Genomic DNA, 20,311 nt, shown 5'->3' on the forward strand with positions numbered 1-20,311 from the left:
TCATTTATTTACTTATTGATTAGTGCTGCTCATTATGCCGGCAGTGAGTCTTCTGCCTGTCTCTGCCCACAACTAATCACCGAAATGCCCAAAATGTTGAGACTGTTCACTGCTGGCACTTGTCACAGTTTCTCCATCCGCACGAGTGTCTCTTGATTGTGTGGGCAGCTCAGGTCATAAATTTAATATGACACCTGCAGGACGCAGAACGTAGAACGCAGGACGCAGGACTCCCCCCACTCTGTGGCCCCTGCCAAATGCATTATTCACACATATTTTGCTAATTAGCAAAATATTGTAAATGTTTGGATTTATGCAGGCATCTCACACACACACTCCACTGCGGCGGTTGGGCGGTGTTGGCCTGTGAGCTGTGGACTGTTGGCTGTGTGCTGTGGGCCATCGGAGAAGTGCATCAAACTGAACCGCAATGGCTTTTGGTCGGCTCACATGGCTGGCCAGGTCCCCCCCTCGGCTCCGCCACCACCAACCGCTCCACCTGTGTCCACTCTGTCCACTGTGTTGATTTAATGCCCATGGTGTCGGATTCTGGGATAACTGAGCAGCAGCCTTGGGTGGCGGACGGGAAGGGATGGAATGGAATGGAATGGGATGGGATGGTGTAGGGGACTTTGCGGCTGCCATAAATTTGGGTTTGGCTTTCAATCGACCGACTGGAGCGGGTGAGTTTAATTGAATATTCTGCTGACGGAACGACAAGCTGCATCATTGTTTATTCCCGCTGCGAATCGTGTTTACATTAGGCGCGACTCGACTCGACTGGATCCACTGGATCGACTTGCAATCGGACGCCCTCGCTGGGCAGGAGTATCACATGCCTCTTGGTCACCTTCAGCTGCGTCGGCGATCCGGGCGGCAGGCTGAAGCGGAAGCGGCGCAGCAGCTGGATCAGGCCCATCCTCACCTGCATCCGCCCGAACCGCAGGCCGATGCAGTTGCGCGGTCCGTCGCCGAAGCCCAGGAAGGCGGTGGGATGCCGCTGCCGGCAGGCATCTGGAGCAAAGCGCTCCGGCCGGAACTCGTGGGGCTCCGGGTATATCTCGGGGTCGTAGTGGATGGCCAGCACCGGAATGTGCACGCTGGTGCCCTTCTCCAGGACGACGGGGTCGCCGCCATCGGGCGAGGGGATCTCGTAGTCCTCGGAGGCCAGGCGGGTGAGCGAGCTGAGCGCCGGGTACTTGCGCAGGGTTTCTGGAAAGAGGATCGTGTTTGGTGAGTACAAATGTCAAATTTGCCTTTAGTTCTTATTTATAGATATTTCTGAATATGTATTGCGATCGAGGAGCAAGTGTAAGCTGATCAGGCGATTCTGTGCTATAGCTGCCATTGAAAAGAGGGTGTCAAATTTCTATCATTTATTTGCAGTCGATTCATTAGTTTCGATCCGTTTTGTTACTTGAGCAGCTTATGTTTATGTTTCCTGATCAAGGTACACATATTTCCCGATTCAGCTGTTATAGAACCCTTGAGTTCGAATTGTAAACATGTGTGTTATTTATCCAGATACTTGATTCTCTTAACTGCAATCAAAATTTATAATAGCTCTGTTTGATAAGTCCGATTCTTGGAGAATAAAAGGGTTCGAATAAAATCCGATAAACTATATGTTTATATTCGTGATCGTGAGTACACAAGCTGCAAGCTGCAACTTATAAACTGCCATTCATCATTTAACTGACACCCAGTATCAGCAATTTCCCGATACCTTGCTAGTCAAATTTAGCTTATCACTCAGTTAATCGTGTCAAAAGAAATACTAATGTTCCACTTGCCCACTACTGGTGGTCACTGAACGTCGTTGTTCAGTTACAAGTCACTTCTGGATTGGCTTATCTTCAATAGATAAGGCAGCCTCAGACTTCCTATCTCCGATACAAAGACTACGACAACATGTACATAGCAGTATAGTATGTACCTGTGATGGTCTGGTCCAAGTAGGGCATCTCCATCATGGCCTCGTAGGTTAGTTCCCCGTGCCTGGCTATCGCGTCGCTTATCTCCAGCCGCAGCTTCTGCTGCACACCTGGGTTCTTGGCCAACTCGAATAGGGCGTAGCTCATGTTACTGGAGCTGGTCTCGAATCCGGCCACAAAGAACACAAAGGCCTGGGCGGCCATCTGCTCCAGCGTGAGTCCTTTGCCGTTCTCCTGCCGCCTGAGATCCAGCAGCAGGTCCATGAAGTCATTCCGACGGATTTGCTCGCGCTCCCGCAGCTCCACCGTTTCGCGGACTATGCGGTTGAAGAACTTCGTGATCGCCGGGTGAACGATGCGCACTGGAAGGCCGAGCTTGACCAGCGTGCTGAGGTAGGTCATCTTGAAGATGCGCCACCGGATGCTCCTGCTGTTGTTCTGGAAGAGCCGACGCCCCACCTGCCGGAACTCCGCCTGCGGTTCCCTCAGGCTGTTGCACTCGGTGCCAAAGGCGCAGCTTCCGATGACGTCGGTGGTGTAGCGGGCCATCAGATCGTGCAGCTCCAGAACAGCGCCCTAAGATCATTCCAATTTATTAATAAAGTAGTCTTAGTAGTCAAGCCAAGTAGTCAACTGCACCTGTGAGCCCACCAGCTCCTCGAAGGTGGCGCCCAGCTGCTGGGCCACCGTGGACACAGTTCCGAACATGTACTTCATCTTGCCACTGGTGAAAGTGGGCGACAACTTGGTGCGCAGGGCACGCCACTCCTCGCCCTGCAGGTTGAACAAGTTGGCGGTCAGCGAATCGCCGTGAAAGCTACGCCGGTCCACGAACTTGTTGAAGTCCCGAATGAGCACCGCCTTGACCAGGTCCAGATCCAGAACGACGGCCACCGGGCGCAGGAAGACGTAGCTTCCCGCCACCTTGGCACCGCCCCTGAAGGCATCGTAGCTCTCCTGCAGCAGCTCGCTCAGGTGCACCGACTGCAGCCTGGACAGGTGACCGAAGAGGAAGTGCGTCCGCAGCTGGGGAATCCCCCGCAGCTCCCAGTAGCTGAAGCGGTAGCGCAGATAGCCCAGCAGAAAGCTGAGCAGCGAGGTCAGCAGCAGCAGTGTGAAGTCCATTGGAACAGCAGTCAGTGCTCAACTGGGCGTTCTGTTGATCTCTCGTTTGCTTATATGCAACTATCTATCCATCTGGGGAGTATAGTTCCAAGCTATCTGTTCTCATTTCTTACATACAGCCATGAACATTATAATAGGTGTATGGGGATCTATATTTTTTGCTATTATATTTATTATTAACAGCAGTATTTAACTGGGAGTTCTGCTGATTTCTAAGTATCTACTATCTACGTATCTGGTTACAAACTATCTGATCTCATTTTTAACATACACCCATGTAAATAATAACAGTTGTATAGGAAAAGCGATGAGTACTCCATATATTTATTATTATTTTATAATAATCTATAACCTCATAATATGCCCATGACTGTACAAAAGAACAAGAAACTATCGAGTAAACTGGTTATACTTTTGCAATGCCTTGCAGTTAGTGCATTGTGTGCCTTGGATGCTAAAAATGTGCTGACTTTTCTACCGACCAAAATATTATATGTGCAGCAGTACGTGTAAAATTACGTCAATTTTACGCGATTCGAGTTCGAAAAAGCACTCGTGGTTACTGACTTCACTGGCGAAAAGCTTTCGCTGGTTGTGGCCTCAGCTATTAAAAACTGCCTTTTCATTTCAAAAATAGTGGTTTCCTAAGCGGCAAAATAAATCCTTATCTTATAAATACTTATAGATACCTTTTATTAGATTTGACAATAATTGCTGGTTCCAACGGTCACTTGATATTGTAACGTCTTGAAAAGTAAAAAAAAAAGCCCACCTAGCTGGCAAAAAAGATGCTTAGAAAAAGGAAAAGAAATGCACTGCATACGAAAGAAGGCAGGACAAAAAGCATAGCGTATCAAAGCGAAAAAAGGAAGCCAGGATAGCCAGGATCCACAATGGAAGCGGTTGGCCAAGTGAAACAAAAACGGGCCCTGCTTTTTGTTAAAGGTCAGAGGTGGCTGTAGCTTTAACCTGATGAAAGTGCGGCCGCAAAGTGTATGCACTGGGCTCATTTCATATGTTGTCAATTATTAATGTTGAACATTTATTGCGGCTTTACGGAAAAAAGGTCCTTGACAATAGAAATTATTTTGTCAGCGAAAACGGCAGAAGGAGCGTCGCACATCTCTGCCCATATTTGATTACCATGCATATTTCAATTATCACTTTTGCCGACGACATTATATAAATAAGTCATACAAATGCCTACCGTGACAAATTAAATCGTGCTTACATAAGTAAAAAAAATCAAAGGTTTCAATTTAAACCTGAAAGTGTGGAGCCTGCTTTAATATCTATTGGTTTAGTATACATTTATTTTTTGAACAATGTTGCAATACTAGAAACAACTTATTTGACTCTTTGGTGTAAGCGGAATAATTTCATATGGTTTAATTTATTTATATTTAAGTAAAGCATCTAAATTCCTTATAAACCACACTATAAATTTTTAGAAACTGCCCCATTAATAAATATAAAACTCCTTTCGTGCGTAGAGGGCACACATTCCTTGCAGAGTAAAGGATATCAGATAGTCGAATTCACGTATTTCCTTTCCTCATTTGGCGAAATGTTCAACACGTATTTTTAAGTTTAAATATTAATACGTTTTGGCCGCTGGAAAAAGAAGTCGGCTTTTAGTGTAATTTATAATGAGAAAAGCGCAGTGGGCAGCCGCAAATAGCTGTGCATTATAATGGAGCTCATTTCCGGTAATTCCTTAGTCTGTCTGCATATTTCCGATTGCTTTCCTTTGCCTCTGCCCTTTCCTCCTCCTGGCCGCCCCTCTCTCGCCGACATAAATTTTTATATGTTTTTTTGACATACGGCACATGCTCTGTTAGCTTTATTAACTGGAGTTGGAGCCTTTATTGCTGCAATGGCCAGGAGGTCGAACCGAAGGGACAGGCGACTGCAATCGTTCCACTTGCCAATTTTTTGCCATTTACCATGGCGTTGTGTGAAACTCGAGTCAAAATGCCATGGCAGCAATTTGATTCTTTTTGTTGCTCTTTTTTTTGTTTTTTGGTGTGTGTTGTGTGGTGTGTGTGTGCTTTTTTCGACTGCCGCTTAACTCTTCAGCTGCTGAGGAAAAACTAGCCACGTTCCATTATACACCCGCGTCTCACACGCCGGCTCCTTTAATTGCCCACTCGACGAAGTTTATGGGGGCAGCGGCAGACATTTAATTTATTTTAATAATTATTTTTTATGTTTTTGCAGTTTTTGCCTGCAGTTGCTTGCAGTTGCTGCGCTCTCTACTCTCTGCTCCGCTTTGGCATGCCCACCGCTTTTTTAATGAAATTATAAAGTCGCGGGACTTTTTCGCTGTGCTCACTTTTTTAATGAAAACGAATACTGAAAAATGAAAAGTGAAAAATGAAAAATGTTTTCATGTGGGTCGATGGCGCACAAATTCGCTTGCAAAGTAAACAATGGCGGGGCTTCACTTGTTTGGGTTATAGTACATTTTGCGGTTCAGTAAATATTCGCTTTGGGGCTCCTGCATTCTAAGGGTTGCTTCAGAAACCAATTTGCACTTGTTCTTCTTGCCGCAAAATATTTATTGAACTGAATCGCACATCTAAGCATAGAAATATGGCGTTTCAAATATTGGAAACTAGCTTAATAATTAGCAAGACGCTCCTTATAAATCAAACAACATTTACCACTTGTCCTCCTTATCTGTAAAATGTATATTTTTATATTTTCTAAAAAACCATATTGTTTCATCAACCCAATAGATTAAAAGCAATCAGCAAATGTTGAAATCGTTGTTTATTTCAAGGAGTTATTCATTTTCCGTTAATAACTGCAAAATACGACACAAGTTTTAGGATAGGGTTTACAAGATTTGAGACGGCATTTTATTCTTACTTAAACAAGATGAAATTGTTTATGTAATAGTTATTATACAGCTTGCAGTGCTTCGGAACTAAGCTAGAACTGGGCTTAAATAAAAATATTTATTTCCAACTGATTCCGGTGACTTAGATCTAATCTCGCTTCGAGTTCCATGTTGTAGACACGTATATCTGCTGCTATTTATACTTTAGCTCTTGTAGAGATCGATTTATTATTCCATAAAATAATCCATAAATTAAGAGTTATAAGCCAGAAATATAAATAGCAACTGATGTACGAGGCCTGAAACATTTGGTTTGGCTTAAGCCCTCATGTTTTATATTCTAATACTTTGTATTTCCGTTGCGAATCCCAGTTCCCATGAATTTATACGCGATCCATCAAAATGCGACTTAAGTTTTAGATTTACCTTAAACATCAACAACTTTTTACAGTAAGCAACTTTCCACATAGCACAAAAATAATAGTTTCTCGACCAACACGATTTATACGGGTATTGCTTACAAAGTACTTTATCTTAGTTAGACTAACATCGGATATCAATAGTCCTCTTTGTACACACTTTAACCCGGCCACGGCCCCAGATAGCACACTCCCAGTATGATCGAAAGTCCAAGGATCGGCGAAACGGGAGCCAGCCGGCTGGCCCATCCCTTGAGGTCCTGCATGCGATCCAGGTCGTCGGTCAAGGACTTGGCGTCGTGCTTGGTGAGGTGCGGACTCTTGCCATCGGAGCGATACGAGGCGCTGTGATCAGATCCTGGAAGGAGGAGAGGGAGATGAAGATGGAGAGGGGATTTCAATGATTGATTGAAATATTTATGGTTCTTTTGTGGACTCTTGGTTTTTACTACGCTAACTTAATCAACTGACACATGCCACTTTATGGTGCGGCCTTCATATTGCCGGCACTCGAATGTCATCAGCCGAATGTCCTTTTTCAATTATGCGCTTGCCACACGCCAACGAGCATAAACAATAGACCCAGGATGCGTTTATGGCCAGCCATTTGTACCAGGCGACAATGCGAAAGAGATAAAACGACCTCCAGTTCCAGGGAATCGAACGAGGGGGAGGGAGGGGGGGCGACAGTGAGCTCAGGATACAGGATACACAAAACCAAACTGTTTGTCAACTGGCTGGGCAGAAAGTATTGCATACAAAAGGGACACAACTTCGCCTGCCCCACTTATTTGTTACATTTTCTCACTTATACCCGCTCCTTTTACCCAATCTCACTGGGGGAAAAGCGAAAGTATCCCTTCAACCACCGACCACCGCCCACCGCCCTCCACTCGTCCTTGCTGGTATTTTGTTTCAATTTCACTTGGCAGCATCGAAAATTGTTTCGATTTTTATTGCTTAAGTGCGTTAAACCCTTGCGCCCTGCATTCCAACTATGGGGTTATTCTCTCTGTGTGTGTGGGTGTGGACTCGAGTGTATGTGTGCGATTGTCCTGCAGGACACATGGCGATCGGGAACTGTGGAGTGGGCGGCCGGCTATTGTTTTTGCCATCAATTTATCGTGCAGTTTGTGTTTTTTGCGAGTCGCCGTTCTTTTTCGGCTGTTTGTTTGCCCGGAAATCTGGTTCATTGGACATTTGTTTGCCAGTTTGCCAGTTGGGCTTGGCCCCGCTTGAAATGGTGGCCCACTTTTTTGTTTTTGTCCCCTCGATTTGGCTCTGTTTGACTTTGACGTGAGGCCATTGGTCATTAGGTGGATGGCAAACAAATGCTTGCGGGACTTCCAGAAACGTGTTTGGCTTGGCTCTACGAACCAACTAATATATACCCACTCTTAGTTGGTGTCTTCAACTTAATCTACTTTGATTGAAATTGAAAGCATAAAGAGAACGCTAATTGCCTCTTTATGAGTACTTTATCAACTTAATAGTTTCATAGTTGCCATATATGAGTGTCCTTTCAATGGACAAATAAAGTATTTAAATTAAGAGCCAGTCGCATATGCTGGCAACGAGGTCCTTTTGGTCCTCGAACCGTAATCGGCGCAGTCGAACTTCATTGGAACGAACGAACTTTGTCATAACTATGAAATATGGCCCGACGGCTGGTCCTTCATTTTTGGTCCATCCAGGGGGACTTTTCGAATTGTTTTTAACGAGAACCCTTTTATTTTTATAACGGAAATGCGCAAATTGCTTTGCACCGGGCTGCCAATGTATTTGTCTGTCGGTGTCTGTTGGTGTTAGTGTTGATGATGTGTGTGTCTCTGGGTTTTTTTTTTTTTTTTTGTTTTATTTCTCCATAAGCAGCTTTCCACAAAACTCCTTTGCGCTGCCATTCCTGGCTGGTGTTGCCTTGGTTATTTTGCTGGCGTCTGCAAACATTTCCATGTGTGAACGCCGCCAACACCAACACGCATCGAGTCCTTGTTTCTGCTTTGTGTGTGTGTGTGTGCGTGTGTGTGCATGTGTATGTGTGGCTGATTTTTATTGACGTTTGAGCATGTGTTTATGGGGGCAGGTTGGGGGTTGGGGGTTGGGCATAGGGGGTTGGTGCTTGGTGCTTGGGAAAGTCCCAACGGTGTCTTTAAAGAGCTTAGACCCAAACGGTTTGAGGGGGGAGGGGGGGAGGAGATTGTCAGGATGGCGAGGAAAGCAAAGAAAGCCCTGTTTGCAGGAGTATAACGATTTGGCTCAACGGAGCACTCTTGAAACTACTAGGAACTTTAAGTCATCTTTGCATAATTCCCCGGACGATCCGCGGGGAGCAATTGGACTAATAGATTTATACTGCGTCTGCTCTTGATACACCTTTATTAACCATAAAAGTGTGAGTCTTAATATGAATATAGTTACATCTAAAGTTAAATAGGCTTAAGAGCGCAGAAATAATCTTGTTGACACCACCATAACCTGGCAATCAGCACGGGAAGTGTCAATGCAAAACTCTTCTGATGGCTGTAGTTACCAGCTCTTCATTACAAGAGATTTTATTGCCTCGTAAAATAAAGGGTATGCAATAAAGGTTAAAACTCTCAGATAAACAAAAAAGTATTATATTAAAAATGATAAACAATACATTTTGTATGCAAACTAGGAAATAGTCGCTTTGCTGATTGAATATCTGCATTTCCCTCGCACTGCTTCGACTGAGTAGTAGGTATCTGATAGTCGAGGCACTATACTGTTGCGTTCTTTTATGTTATTAATGGTATGTTTCGACTTGAACCCCATTTGGAAGCGGTTTTCACACCTCGATTTCCGCGGTTTCAGCTGCACTCGAGCGGAACAGGGAAAAAGCGCAGCTTGCACTCTGCACTTGAGACGCACTTGCTCCTGCCATGCGTTATATTTATTGTGCAGCACAATCCCCTCCCCCCTTTGGCGTGCCCCAAAAGGCTGTTGCATCCATAAAATGGGGCGGCACGCGATGGCCATTCGGAGTCTGGCTGTCTGTTGCATTTCATTCACTTCATCGTTTCTCACTTCGCTGAAATTATAGGCAAATTATTGCCAGACACTGAATGCTGAAGTAATCATCCCTCCGAGGTCCGAGCTCCGAGTTTCCGTTGCGAGTTTCCATTCCGAGTGCAGGGCGGGATTTCGCATGTGAACTCCCTGGCCGGAGCAGTGCAATTTTCTTTTATTGCATTTCCTTGTAATTTGTGGCATATTGTTTGGCTGTTGGCCGCACAAATTAAATATGACAGCGACAGCGGAGCAGAAGCAGCTCCTGTGGTTGATTGCAACACTTTAATGACAGTTTAAGTGCCGAGTGGAGAGAGCATCTGCAGCACTTAATGGGGACACCGGTTTTGTGGCCTCGGGCTGCCAACAACTAAGCGCTGACTGGGCGGACAGATGGACAGGGGACAGGGGACAGGAAGAGGAGCTTGCGATTCCAGTGATAATTGGAAATTGAATTTAATTGACGTGCGGATAGCCGTCGGCACATCTGGACGCACGACCAACTCATCCGGAGACCATTGAATTTGTAGTCAAATGTTTGTGGTGTGTGTGTGTTATTTGTTTTCCAATTTCCAATTGCCAATTGCCCGTTTGCAGTTGGCCTTCGACTAACTTGGCATCTCAGCTGTGAATCCTTTAGCTGGAAACACACAGTTGAATCGGTAAGATGTGTAATTATAAGCCCATGTTGTGGATTGAGGTGACAGTGGCATGGAGGTTCCTCCGAAAGTCCGAAAAATCCCTTATGATAGCATCGCTTTCGCCCACTTCGTGTAGCCGCAAATCGAGGGGCGTGGCGTGGAAATGTTGCCTTGGTCATGAAAACTTTGCTTGTCGCTCGCTTGTTCCGCCTTAAAGTGTCAGCGGATGGGCAAAAACAGTCGCGACATATGCAAAACGCGGCAACGATAAGCGAACAAGCCACACCCACTCCTACTCCCACTGCTACTCCTGCTGCCACTCCCACTTTTAGACCAAAAAAGGGGGGTAGTATACCACCTACTGGCGCGATATGTGCAACATCTAGCAGGTAATAAATCTAACTGTAAACGCAGCGCTTACGACGTTGCATGCAGCGCTTGGAAGTTGTCGCCATTGTAGCACCCGCATCCATGGCTCCCATTTACCCACCCAACCCCCTCTCCCTTCCCCCCACGACCCATGCCAAAATAGCAGCCCCCATTCGATTCCCTCCCCCTGCCGCCCCCTTCCGAGTGGACGGCCATCCGGCGAGGGATGCAACATTTTTGCTGGCGTTTGCCAAAAACGGCGGAATAAGTTTGTGGGGCAGGGGCGGGGCTTAGGGGCAGGGGCAGGGGCAGCTCTGCCGCTTTGACGCCTTGTGTGCAATTTGTCTGCAATTTTTATATTGCGCTTTTTGGAGTACCCCCCCTCCCCCTGCAGTGCGCTCCCCCTGCAGCCCACTCTCATATTCAATTTGTTCGATTTGATTTTGTCGAGTGCATTTTATTTTTAGTCAAGCGCGTATGCAGAAAATTCCACATCGCAGCAAAGGGCCTGTAAAGTTTTATGCGTTCGTCCTTGCGGAGCGGGCGAAAAAAGGGGGTGAGCATTGTCGCCAATTGTGCGATCGGGAAAATGTGGGAAAAGCGGGAAATGCGGGAAATGGAGAATGCAGGAAATCGGAAGGCAAGTGTAAAACTTTATGCTTATCGATTGGCAGCTGCTCCAAGGAGACTTCGACTCGTGCTTTAACCCAGCAGTTTGATAGTTCCACTGGCACCTCGGGCTGGATTCTCTCTCTTACTTTTGCTGGAAAAAAATGCCAGCAGAAAGCCCATTATTATTTATTGTGATTGTACATTACGATGGTCCGCATTAGCAGCACATTATAGCCGACACACTGTCAACTCAGCAAGAAGAGATCCCAGAAAACCTTTCCATTGCATGCTACAAAGTCATATTTTCGCCCCCCAAAACGCGCCAAAAAAAGAATATATACCAACGGGCAGCAGGGGGAGGGATAGAAAAACATACTTTCCTACGAGTTGGCCAAATATTTATACGCTTACGCAACTGAAGCAGCGGTATGCTCGACTACCAGAGTAATGTGGCGCTTACTTAAAAATACAGTAAGTTATCTTGTAATATCTCTACTATCAGAGCATTTAAGTACGTCATTCAAAAGCAAGTTTGTGTTTCGAATATAACAAAACCTCGAAGTAAAGGGTATCCCTTAGTCAACCCTTCGCACATGCTGGCAAAGTTCTGTGGCAGCCCGAGCCAAAAGTATCTATATCTAACAAGTGGCGACAACGACATGCCAGAGACCCTTAAGCCAAGCGGCTAAAGTCGTTATGATTTGTCATAAGCATAAAATAAATGGCGAAATATTTATGGTGTGCTACGGCGTCCCCAGGGAAGGATTTTCCATCAATTGCCGTCTCCGAGTGGCTTAGAAGGGCCGATACCCCGTCGCTCTGCGACGAGAGGAAGAGAAGGAGCTTCTCCAACTCACCGTGGTTTTGTAGCTGCTGCTGCTGCTGCTGGTGGTGATCCCTTCCTCTCGAGGACGCCGAGGAGGAGGAGGAGGAGGAGTGGTGATCCTGCGAGTTCCACAGACTGGACGTGGCACCCACGAACACGTTGTTCAGTCCGGAGGAGGACTGATCCGAGCCCTTGTTGTTGGACTTGCCGCGCTGCAGCTTCGTGTTCTGCTGACTGTTGCCGGGGTTGAAGTTGTACGGATTGCTGTTGCTGTTCTGGCTGCTGCCATAGCGTTGTTCTGCGATTACGGATGTGTCAGTATCTGGATAAAAGGACGAAAGAAGTAGTACTCACCTTTGTTGTACTTCACGAGCACCACGGGCACCGTGTTGATCGACACCGTCGGAGCCATGGTCGTCATCGTGGTGGTCTGCGGAATATCTGTGGCGGAAAGTAAGAGCCATTTAGCTAATCAGCAAACTAAGAACATGTCTCTGAGAAAACAAGCTAAAATTTACTTTAAAAGTATGTCAAGATAGCACCTGCAGCTCATTCCATTCATTTGATGTTCCACACCGACTGTAACCCGTTCAGAAACCCTGAATAGCCTGCTGCTCGTAAATCAATCACTGACACTGGGGGATATGGTCACCTTCGAACTCCGACTGACCCTTTCTTTGGGGGAAATGGAATGTATGAGGCAACGCACATGGCTGTCGGCTCACGCAGAGTCATTGACTTAAATTAATTAAAAGCTCGGGCCGGGCAAATAGTTTGCGCCTAATTGCCAGGGGCGCCCTGACTTATGGCCATTGTTTATTGGGCTTACTGTTATGGTTATGGTTATTGGTATTGTTATTGTTGTTGGCCCCTGCCGACATACGTAGTTATTGTTACTTAGGCCAATACTTACGGTACAGTTTGATGGCGCCGTCAGTGTCGCCCAGGGAGTTTTTGGCCACACATCGATACGCACCGAAGTCCTGGATGTCCACCTCGTAGATGGTGAGGCGCATGGTTATTTTGTACCCCGATTCAAAGGTTTCCGGCACAAAGCGCTCACCTGAAAGAGAAAGAGAAGCTAGGCAGTTAGTGGGTGTGAATGGGGTCCTGGAGCCGCCCTGAAACCACACTGCACTTTGACCCCTTTCCGAAGTAAACTGAACTAAACTGAACCAAACTGAACTCAACTGAACTAAACTGAACTCCTGCCTCTGGCCTCCTTCACAGCCTCCTTGTCAAAGTAATTTAACTTGGTAAGAAAAGAACTTTTGCATTCGCCCCAGCTCAACTCAGGTCGGCTTAGCTCAGCTCAAATGAGTCCAACTGGGCGAGACCCAAGTTGGTCCTGCCATACTGGCATCCAAACATCCTGGCATCCCGACATCCTCGCTGGCTTTTAGGACCCTGCTGCCCCTGTCAAATGGCTCGTTTTAATTTATACAAAAACAAGTCTTCTCCTGGCATTGTTGCCTGTCCCGTTTTTGTTTGTCATGCAGGTTTTGATTTACGTTTGATGTCGGTTAGATTTAGTAGCACTAAGCCGAGCATTACATTTTGTACAGGTTCGGTAATTGTTATGCATGCCGCTTAGGCGACTGATTACTTCGGCAAATACCATTGTGATGGCCCAGGCAAGGATGTAGATTTCGTACCCATTCTTGATTAGAAATAATTGGGTTTCGGGCAGTACTGCTACAATTCTGACTTGTTGGGCTGAGTTGGGGCATTTTAGCCGGATAATAAGATGGCTCTTTAAGCACTCGATGGCTTTCAGTTGCCGCTCTTGCGGTTATGGATCCACTGGCTATCAGCAAACTAAAACACAAAACTCCATTAAAATCCAACGGCGGTGGGACAGTGCCCGGCAACTGCTTCTGACTTGAGGTCATTTTCAATCACTTTTTCCCATTTTCTCCGCTGGCAAAAACCAACTTGAAAATAACTGCAAAAAAAAAAGGAAAAGCGTTCCGACTGCATGTCTGTGACTTTTTCCGCCGGCCTCCATGCCGATGCCGATGCCGATGACTATGACTATGACGATGAGGATGAGGATGCCTTTTCCTGTCCAGTCCATTGCGGGCAGTCGGGGGTTAAGTGGAACGTGGGGTCCAGCTCCACCAAGCGCAGTTATTCAGCGACCGCGGATTCGAGTGTTCGGCTGAATGTATATTTTTTCCATCGCTTTTTTACTTGGAGTCCACAGCGTTTTTTGTCATCGCACTCAGTTCATTTCTCAGTGAAGATGAGTGGGCGAGTTGAAGAGGTTAAATGAAGAGATGGACCCATCCAACGTTAAAGGTCCTTAGAAAATTAAATTGCACGTACCAGATGAGAGCTTGGCCACGGGGCAGCTACAAACTATTGAAATTGAACTGGAAATAAGATGCCTTTGCTGCAGAAAGCTATCGAACTAATTTCCTCATATTAAGAAATGCTCTTAGATATAGTTGCACTTTCAATTCAATTAAGCTCGAAAGTAATATTATAGCACCACACTTTAGAATCCGTGGCTTGTACTTTTAGATTCATATTAAATTGTTGCCTACTTTTACACACCTCATTGTTTTGCCAAAACACCTTATCCCCTCCCCTAGTTTCACTTCCATCGAATCACTCACCTGGCACAATAATCGTGTCGTTCTTCATCCAATAGTTGATGGACTTGGGATACGCCTCCGACTGGCATTCCAGGGTTATGTTCTGCGTAAGGGCCGCGCCGACTAATTGATTTTGTATCCAAATCATGGGCGGAACTGAAAGCAGAGCCAGAGGAAAGGGGGCCGTTGAATGCTGATGGGAAATATGTTGCGTCAGGTGTGGAATGTTTGAGCGATTTCAGAGGGGGGTGGAATGGGGGTGAGGGGGGGGGCGACGGAACAAAGAATTCCCATTTATAGAGAAATTCCGTTCGTTATCGTTATTGTTTTTCTAGTGCTTTATGCTCCCGTTTGGCTGCTCGCTGCGGTTGCCATTTATTGTTTCCAACTAATTGCTTTTTAATTTTATAGCAAACACAAAAAATGCTTTGCAATATAAACGAAAACGGACTGAACCGAATCGAACCGAATTGTGGTTGACTAACCGGAGTGGATTTTTTACGGAACAACTTCTGCGGCGGTCCGGCTTAAATATGTGCCGTGAACTTACCTAACAAATTGTTGAGCAATTTTAATTTTTATTTAATTAGCGCGAAGGAGCCGGGCAAAGTGCCATGAAAATGCTAACTAGCTGCGAGTGCGGGGTGCGGGCTGCGGGGTGCTGAGCACACACTTAATTATTTGCTTTATGCTGGCACCTAAAAAGTATACAGCATTTCCCAGCCACCCCTCCCCCCTCGCTGCGAAAAATTAAAATGCAGGGCATATTTAGCATGGCAAGATTTCGAGTGCGACTTTGTGTGTGTGTCGCAGTCGCAGTGGCAGTGGCAGTGGTGGCAGTCTGTGACTGTGTCTGGTGTTTTCCACTGCGGTCTCGTCTGGAGCATCCTGCATGCCTACTCCCTGCTCCCTACACCCCAGCACCCGTGCCCACTTGGTCCCACGAGCAGGATGCGGTGCCAGGGCCTGGCGCAGAACTATAAATATTTAAATATGCTAAAATTGATGGGCCCGCCCCGCCCCAAATACTCACAGTGCACAATGAGCATCACACGCTTGCTGACTGTTGGCGGGATGCCATTGGAGGCGATGCAGAGATAGGCGCCCATGTTCAGGCGGTTCACTTTGGCGATGGTCAGGAAGGATCCGTTGTAGGCGACGGCTGCGGATGCAGATGCACAAAGATATGTAAAGATATAGATAGACAGATAGATAGATATATAGCGCGCGATTAATATCAGGCACACCGATTGGCATTTCTCCTATATGGTGGCAATCACTTTTCCATGCCATATTGCTTATAAGCCGGAATGTCTACGGCATCGAGTTTCACACTCACTCCCAAGGGAATGCCCCTTAGCTGGAGGAAAATCTGCATATTCCAACACACACACACACACACACACACAGAGAGATGGAGTCTTGCAGCTAATCATCGCGTTCTCATTGCTTATGCAACTCGGAAAATCACATCAGCACACCAGCAGAAAATCAAAGGAAATTCAGAGGATTTTTGGTTGTGCAGTTCAATTTTAGCCTCACATCAACCATGATTTTCTTTCGTAATAATAATAATCTAAAAACTTGCCAGATGTGATTTATGCTAAAGTAAAGCCTCCAGCCTTTTTTCCATTTTGAAAGAAAATAATATTTCCAACTGCTAGCTCTTACACAGAAGTTTTTCCTTCAGTGAGTAGCATTCACCCAGACAGAACTCATGTGATGCGAAATCCTTCTGACAATTCCAGTGCAAAGATGGGAAATTCAAATTGCATGAAGTCGACATGTTTGCCAGTTTCACCCCTGCGTTCTTTTCCTTATTGCGTCCTTTCTGTTGGCTGCAACTCCTAGATTTTTGGCAATAAATTTGTAAGCGCAGTATCGCCTGGTCGATCAAATTTGATCTGGTGCTGGTGGTGCTGGTGGCTCTTATCTCATATTAATCTGCATGTAGCAGCTACGGCTATTAGGGGCAACCCAAATTTCACTCAAGTGGCAAGCAATCAAACCGTTTTACTTGCAACCACCTCAATAACGTGAATTATGGTGCTCCGATGTGTTACAGTTCGAGCAGATTCAACACAGCACACTCGAGTTAATTACCGCACAGAGGAAAGTAACTTTAAAATGTTTTGTAATGAAACTTAATGCTGCGGAAACATGCAACTCGCAACTCGCAACTCGGAACTTGCAACTCACCCTCGGCACCATTTGGCAGCGGTATCAGTTCGCCACCTTCGCGTCGCCAGGTTATCGTCGGAGTTGGCGATCCCGTGGCGGCGCACTTGAGGGTTACGTTGGAGCCCTCACGTATTACCATATCGGTGCTGGTCGGGTAGTCCAGTATGTCGGGGGGCACTGTTGCGGTGGGGCACGTGCGCACACGTATGCGGAGATACAAAGTTTCGGGGCGGCATATTATTCATACGCAGTGTGGGACGAGCGGCGAGCGAGTGAATTGGGCGGCGGGTTCAGATACATCAGATACGTTGCCAGTTTGTGTTTGCGGTGACGAAGTTGTTTGCATGAAAGAGAGAAACAGAAACGTAGTTAGGACATTGTCATTCGGTTATTTAAGTGGCTGGTTCTTAAATTAGGTTCATTGTCTGCGCAACCTGTGAACTCAAATTAAAGCGATTGCTGTATGCAACTAGTCTCGAGGTAATACAGAGAATATCTCACCTACTCGTAATTCAGTAACATATTTTATTTCGGGCTTATGCAAGGCAGAACGAAAGGTAACTCTGCAATTGCTGAATACTTTGCATTTCCATGCCATGGAATACTGGAGGGCTTTGTGTCCGTGTGCACCTTTTGCGGTGCACTTCCATTAATTATAATTGTACGCTCGACTATTCTGCACTTGCCAAAAAAAAAGAGTAGATAAAGTGAGTGGCAGAGAATTAATGGAGCCATGCTGATGACTCAAACGGCAGTTTAAAATATTATATATTTTATATTCGGAGGGAACACAATGATTTGTTGAAATATAGCACCATTTTGCAGCAATCTAGTTCTAATTCTAGCTGGAGCATTTTCCCAAAATAGAATTAGATGCCGGCATGATTGGCTCTATTACAGGCACTTGATTTTCCCGTTTATTGAATTTGATTTGCAACGTCGTCGCACGTTTCAATTTTCACAGGAAAGCCGCCCAAAAGCCAAGTTATGACTCACACACAATGTGACTTCGGAGCTTCAAAGACTTCATGCCAACAATGATGTGCATGTTTTACAAAATGTACTTTGACTTTTCACCCGGCCCACACACATCCGCACATCCATCCGTATACGTCGTGTCCTACAAATTGAATGTAGGCTTCACTCCAGCTGCTTTTGTCCTGTGTTGACTTTTCCTTTAATAGCCCGACTCGTGTCACAAAAAGCGGCCATGTGGGCGGCTGGCCCGGGGGGGCGTGGCAGGCAATTTCTTTTCTTCGCCACCGTTATTGTGCACGGCATGCGTTGATAAGTTATGAAATCAGGTGAAATGATGTGTGATTAAATCGACGTTGGAGAAATTAATTTCAATTGGATTGCGATGACGGCAAATGGCTGATGTGTGCTTCACTGATTTAGGAATTATCGATAAGGCATAAGGGCTGCCACTTAAAACTTTAGGAACTATACGTAAGGGCTTTAATATGGGCTTTAATTAATTGGAAAATGGTCTAAAGAACATAATCGGTTTAATACATTTTTGGTAAGCACATAAAAAGTACCAAAATCACATTCGAAATATCAGCAATTTAATCAATTCATCATATTTTTAAACTCCATTCAAATCAGCCCGTCGATTTCTGCACCTTTTCGACTGAGCCCATTTAACTATGGCCAAAACAGCAGTGAGAAACCGTATTGCTCCATATGAATTATTCAATGCCTGGCTGGCTTTCCCACTGATCCCCAAAACAATCATCGCTAAAAACAACAAACCAACCGACAAACAAGGCAAAACAACTTCAAAAAGTTCAAAGCCAAAATAAAGTGCAAAAATACAGATATTTGTTTAAAACTATTTTTTTGACCGTATTTTGCTGGTCTGCGTCTCTTTATCCAATATTCATTTTGGTTAGATTTTTGCGAACTAGGTTTCATTTAGTAGGTGGCTAGCTCTAGTTGCCCAATAGAAATAGAATAGAAATATAAATGGCTTTTATCAATATATAAATAATAAGACAATTTTAATAAAGTGGCTTTCCCAGATAAAGTTTTTAGCCTAAGGTCCTAATGTAAGAGTCCTCCTAAGTAAATGCAGATGAAGAACACGAACATTGTGGAATTAAATCTTTAAAATAGCTGTCATACTAAAACAGTTTAGTTTTCTTTTCCCCAAGTGTCAGTAGTACCTCGATTACTCTGTAAACAAATCCTGATGAAATGAGCCAACTGTTGCAAATGAACGATGGATTACGATTCCGATGCGGATTATATACATAAAGCAGTAATTACCTTTACTTTTATTTGATGAGCAAATGACCTGACCTGCCTCTAACTATTAATCCCCTTTCCTCATATTGATCAATTCAATTTATTGGCTTGGTTTCATTTATTTCTAACCCGTTTGCTGTTGTCAACTAAAGTAGGCGTTACCCGGAATGACACACTTCCCTTATAATCATAATGCTATATATTATTTCAGCCTATTAACAAGCAATTTTGTATTCCCTAATAGTAGGGCTGACACAACGATTTGGGTTCTAAGTGCTCGGTTGATGTCAGTGCCTGTTCGTTATCCTAGATGAGGTCACCACTAATTCACCTACTATCCTACTATCCGCTAACCAACCTTTTTGTCAAACACGCTCTTTGAGCTTACCCCCAGCAAATCCCAGCGACTGGCTGCCAAGTTCCGATCGCTTTCACGCCGCCGTTTATTTGCTTATTTCGCGGTGTGGAAAACTACAAGCGCCGCTGACAACAATAATAGTTGGTTGCCATCGCGTTGGATGAACGGGGGGCGGTGGGCGTGCGTGTGGCAGAGTGGGTGGGAGTGGGTGGTAGTGGGTGGCTGTGCAGCAGTCGGGCTGAGCTGAGTGGCAAACTCCATAATATCGAGCACTTTGTCAGTGGCAGCGGGAAAACCCGCGCTGATTTAAAGCGGCTTGCCATTTTGCTTACGGACTTAGTGCGGCCGGGTGTGAATTATTTCGATGGCAAGGCGGCGGCGTTGCGCTCAGTGTATCGAGTAGAAGGACTGGGTCCTTAATGAATTTCAACATCAATGAAAACACAATCAACCAGAGTGGTTACTTATGCGGATGGAGCCAGGGAGCCATGGAGCGGGGGGCAACCGGAAGCGGGACACAAAGCCCCAACTCGGCAAAAGGGGGCGGCATATTCATTTTAAATTCGCCTACGGGGCGAATCCTTCGCCCAGTGAGCTCTGAGGTTTTTCGGTGCCGCTCCGACGTCTACGCCGTCTGAATAATTAACGCCAGGACATGGACGACATGGACGACCTGGACATAGATGTGGTTGTAAATGGGGATGGTGCAGGTACAGGTGCACGTAGCATGTAAATTGTTTCATTACCTTTCGCTCTTCTCCTCCTGAGTTTGCGGGCCGAACTAATGTGTTGGTTAAGTGAAAACTTTTCCGCTGGCACGGAGTCTGGCTTAAGTCGAATATCAGCTTCTTCTTTTCGCAATTAGACTCAATCGAGAGCACGATAGTTGGAGTTGCACAACCGCACAACTGCGCTGCCTCAAACCCACTTTTCGCCCTTCAATTGCCACTTGGCTGAGCAATTAGTGCGATTTGAAAAACTATCAACAGCAACTTTGTTCTGGCTCCGAGTTGAGCCACTCAAGCCAAATTACAATTCATTTGAGCTACCTACCTATGTAGCTACGTATGTATTTATGTACATATACATTCATCAGTTTTGTTTGACGAGCTTGGGTCTAT

At 45.5% G+C, this 20,311-nt stretch overlaps 2 protein-coding genes across 3 annotated transcripts in view; both read right to left on the reverse strand.

The window, feature by feature from the left end:
• Window positions 1-727: 727 nt before the first annotated feature.
• On the reverse strand, window positions 728-3,068 carry LOC122611831 (probable cytochrome P450 6a14). Its single transcript, XM_043785170.1, has 3 exons — window positions 2,574-3,068; window positions 1,937-2,510; window positions 728-1,212 (listed from the first exon to the last, which is right to left on the reverse strand). Exons 1-3 carry the CDS (start codon window positions 3,057-3,059, stop codon window positions 761-763), a joined length of 1,512 nt encoding a protein of 503 aa, XP_043641105.1. The 5' UTR covers window positions 3,060-3,068; the 3' UTR covers window positions 728-760.
• Window positions 3,069-5,817: 2,749 nt separating this feature from the next.
• LOC122611828 (hemicentin-1) overlaps window positions 5,818-20,311 on the reverse strand; it is a 33,319-nt gene continuing 18,825 nt past the window's right edge. For both annotated transcript variants that reach the window (XM_043785167.1, XM_043785168.1), the window contains exons 7-13: window positions 16,601-16,759; window positions 15,435-15,563; window positions 14,423-14,557; window positions 12,715-12,864; window positions 12,156-12,242; window positions 11,833-12,099; window positions 5,818-6,681 (exon numbers count right to left, since the gene is read on the reverse strand). In XM_043785167.1, coding sequence (XP_043641102.1) covers window positions 6,485-6,681; window positions 11,833-12,099; window positions 12,156-12,242; window positions 12,715-12,864; window positions 14,423-14,557; window positions 15,435-15,563; window positions 16,601-16,759 — 1,124 coding nt within the window. In that variant the 3' untranslated portion in view covers window positions 5,818-6,484. The remainder of the gene's footprint in view (window positions 6,682-11,832; window positions 12,100-12,155; window positions 12,243-12,714; window positions 12,865-14,422; window positions 14,558-15,434; window positions 15,564-16,600; window positions 16,760-20,311) is intronic.

This window comes from Drosophila teissieri, chromosome 2L (assembly GCF_016746235.2).
Source record: "Drosophila teissieri strain GT53w chromosome 2L, Prin_Dtei_1.1, whole genome shotgun sequence".
NCBI classification, from domain to species: domain Eukaryota; kingdom Metazoa; phylum Arthropoda; class Insecta; order Diptera; family Drosophilidae; genus Drosophila; species Drosophila teissieri.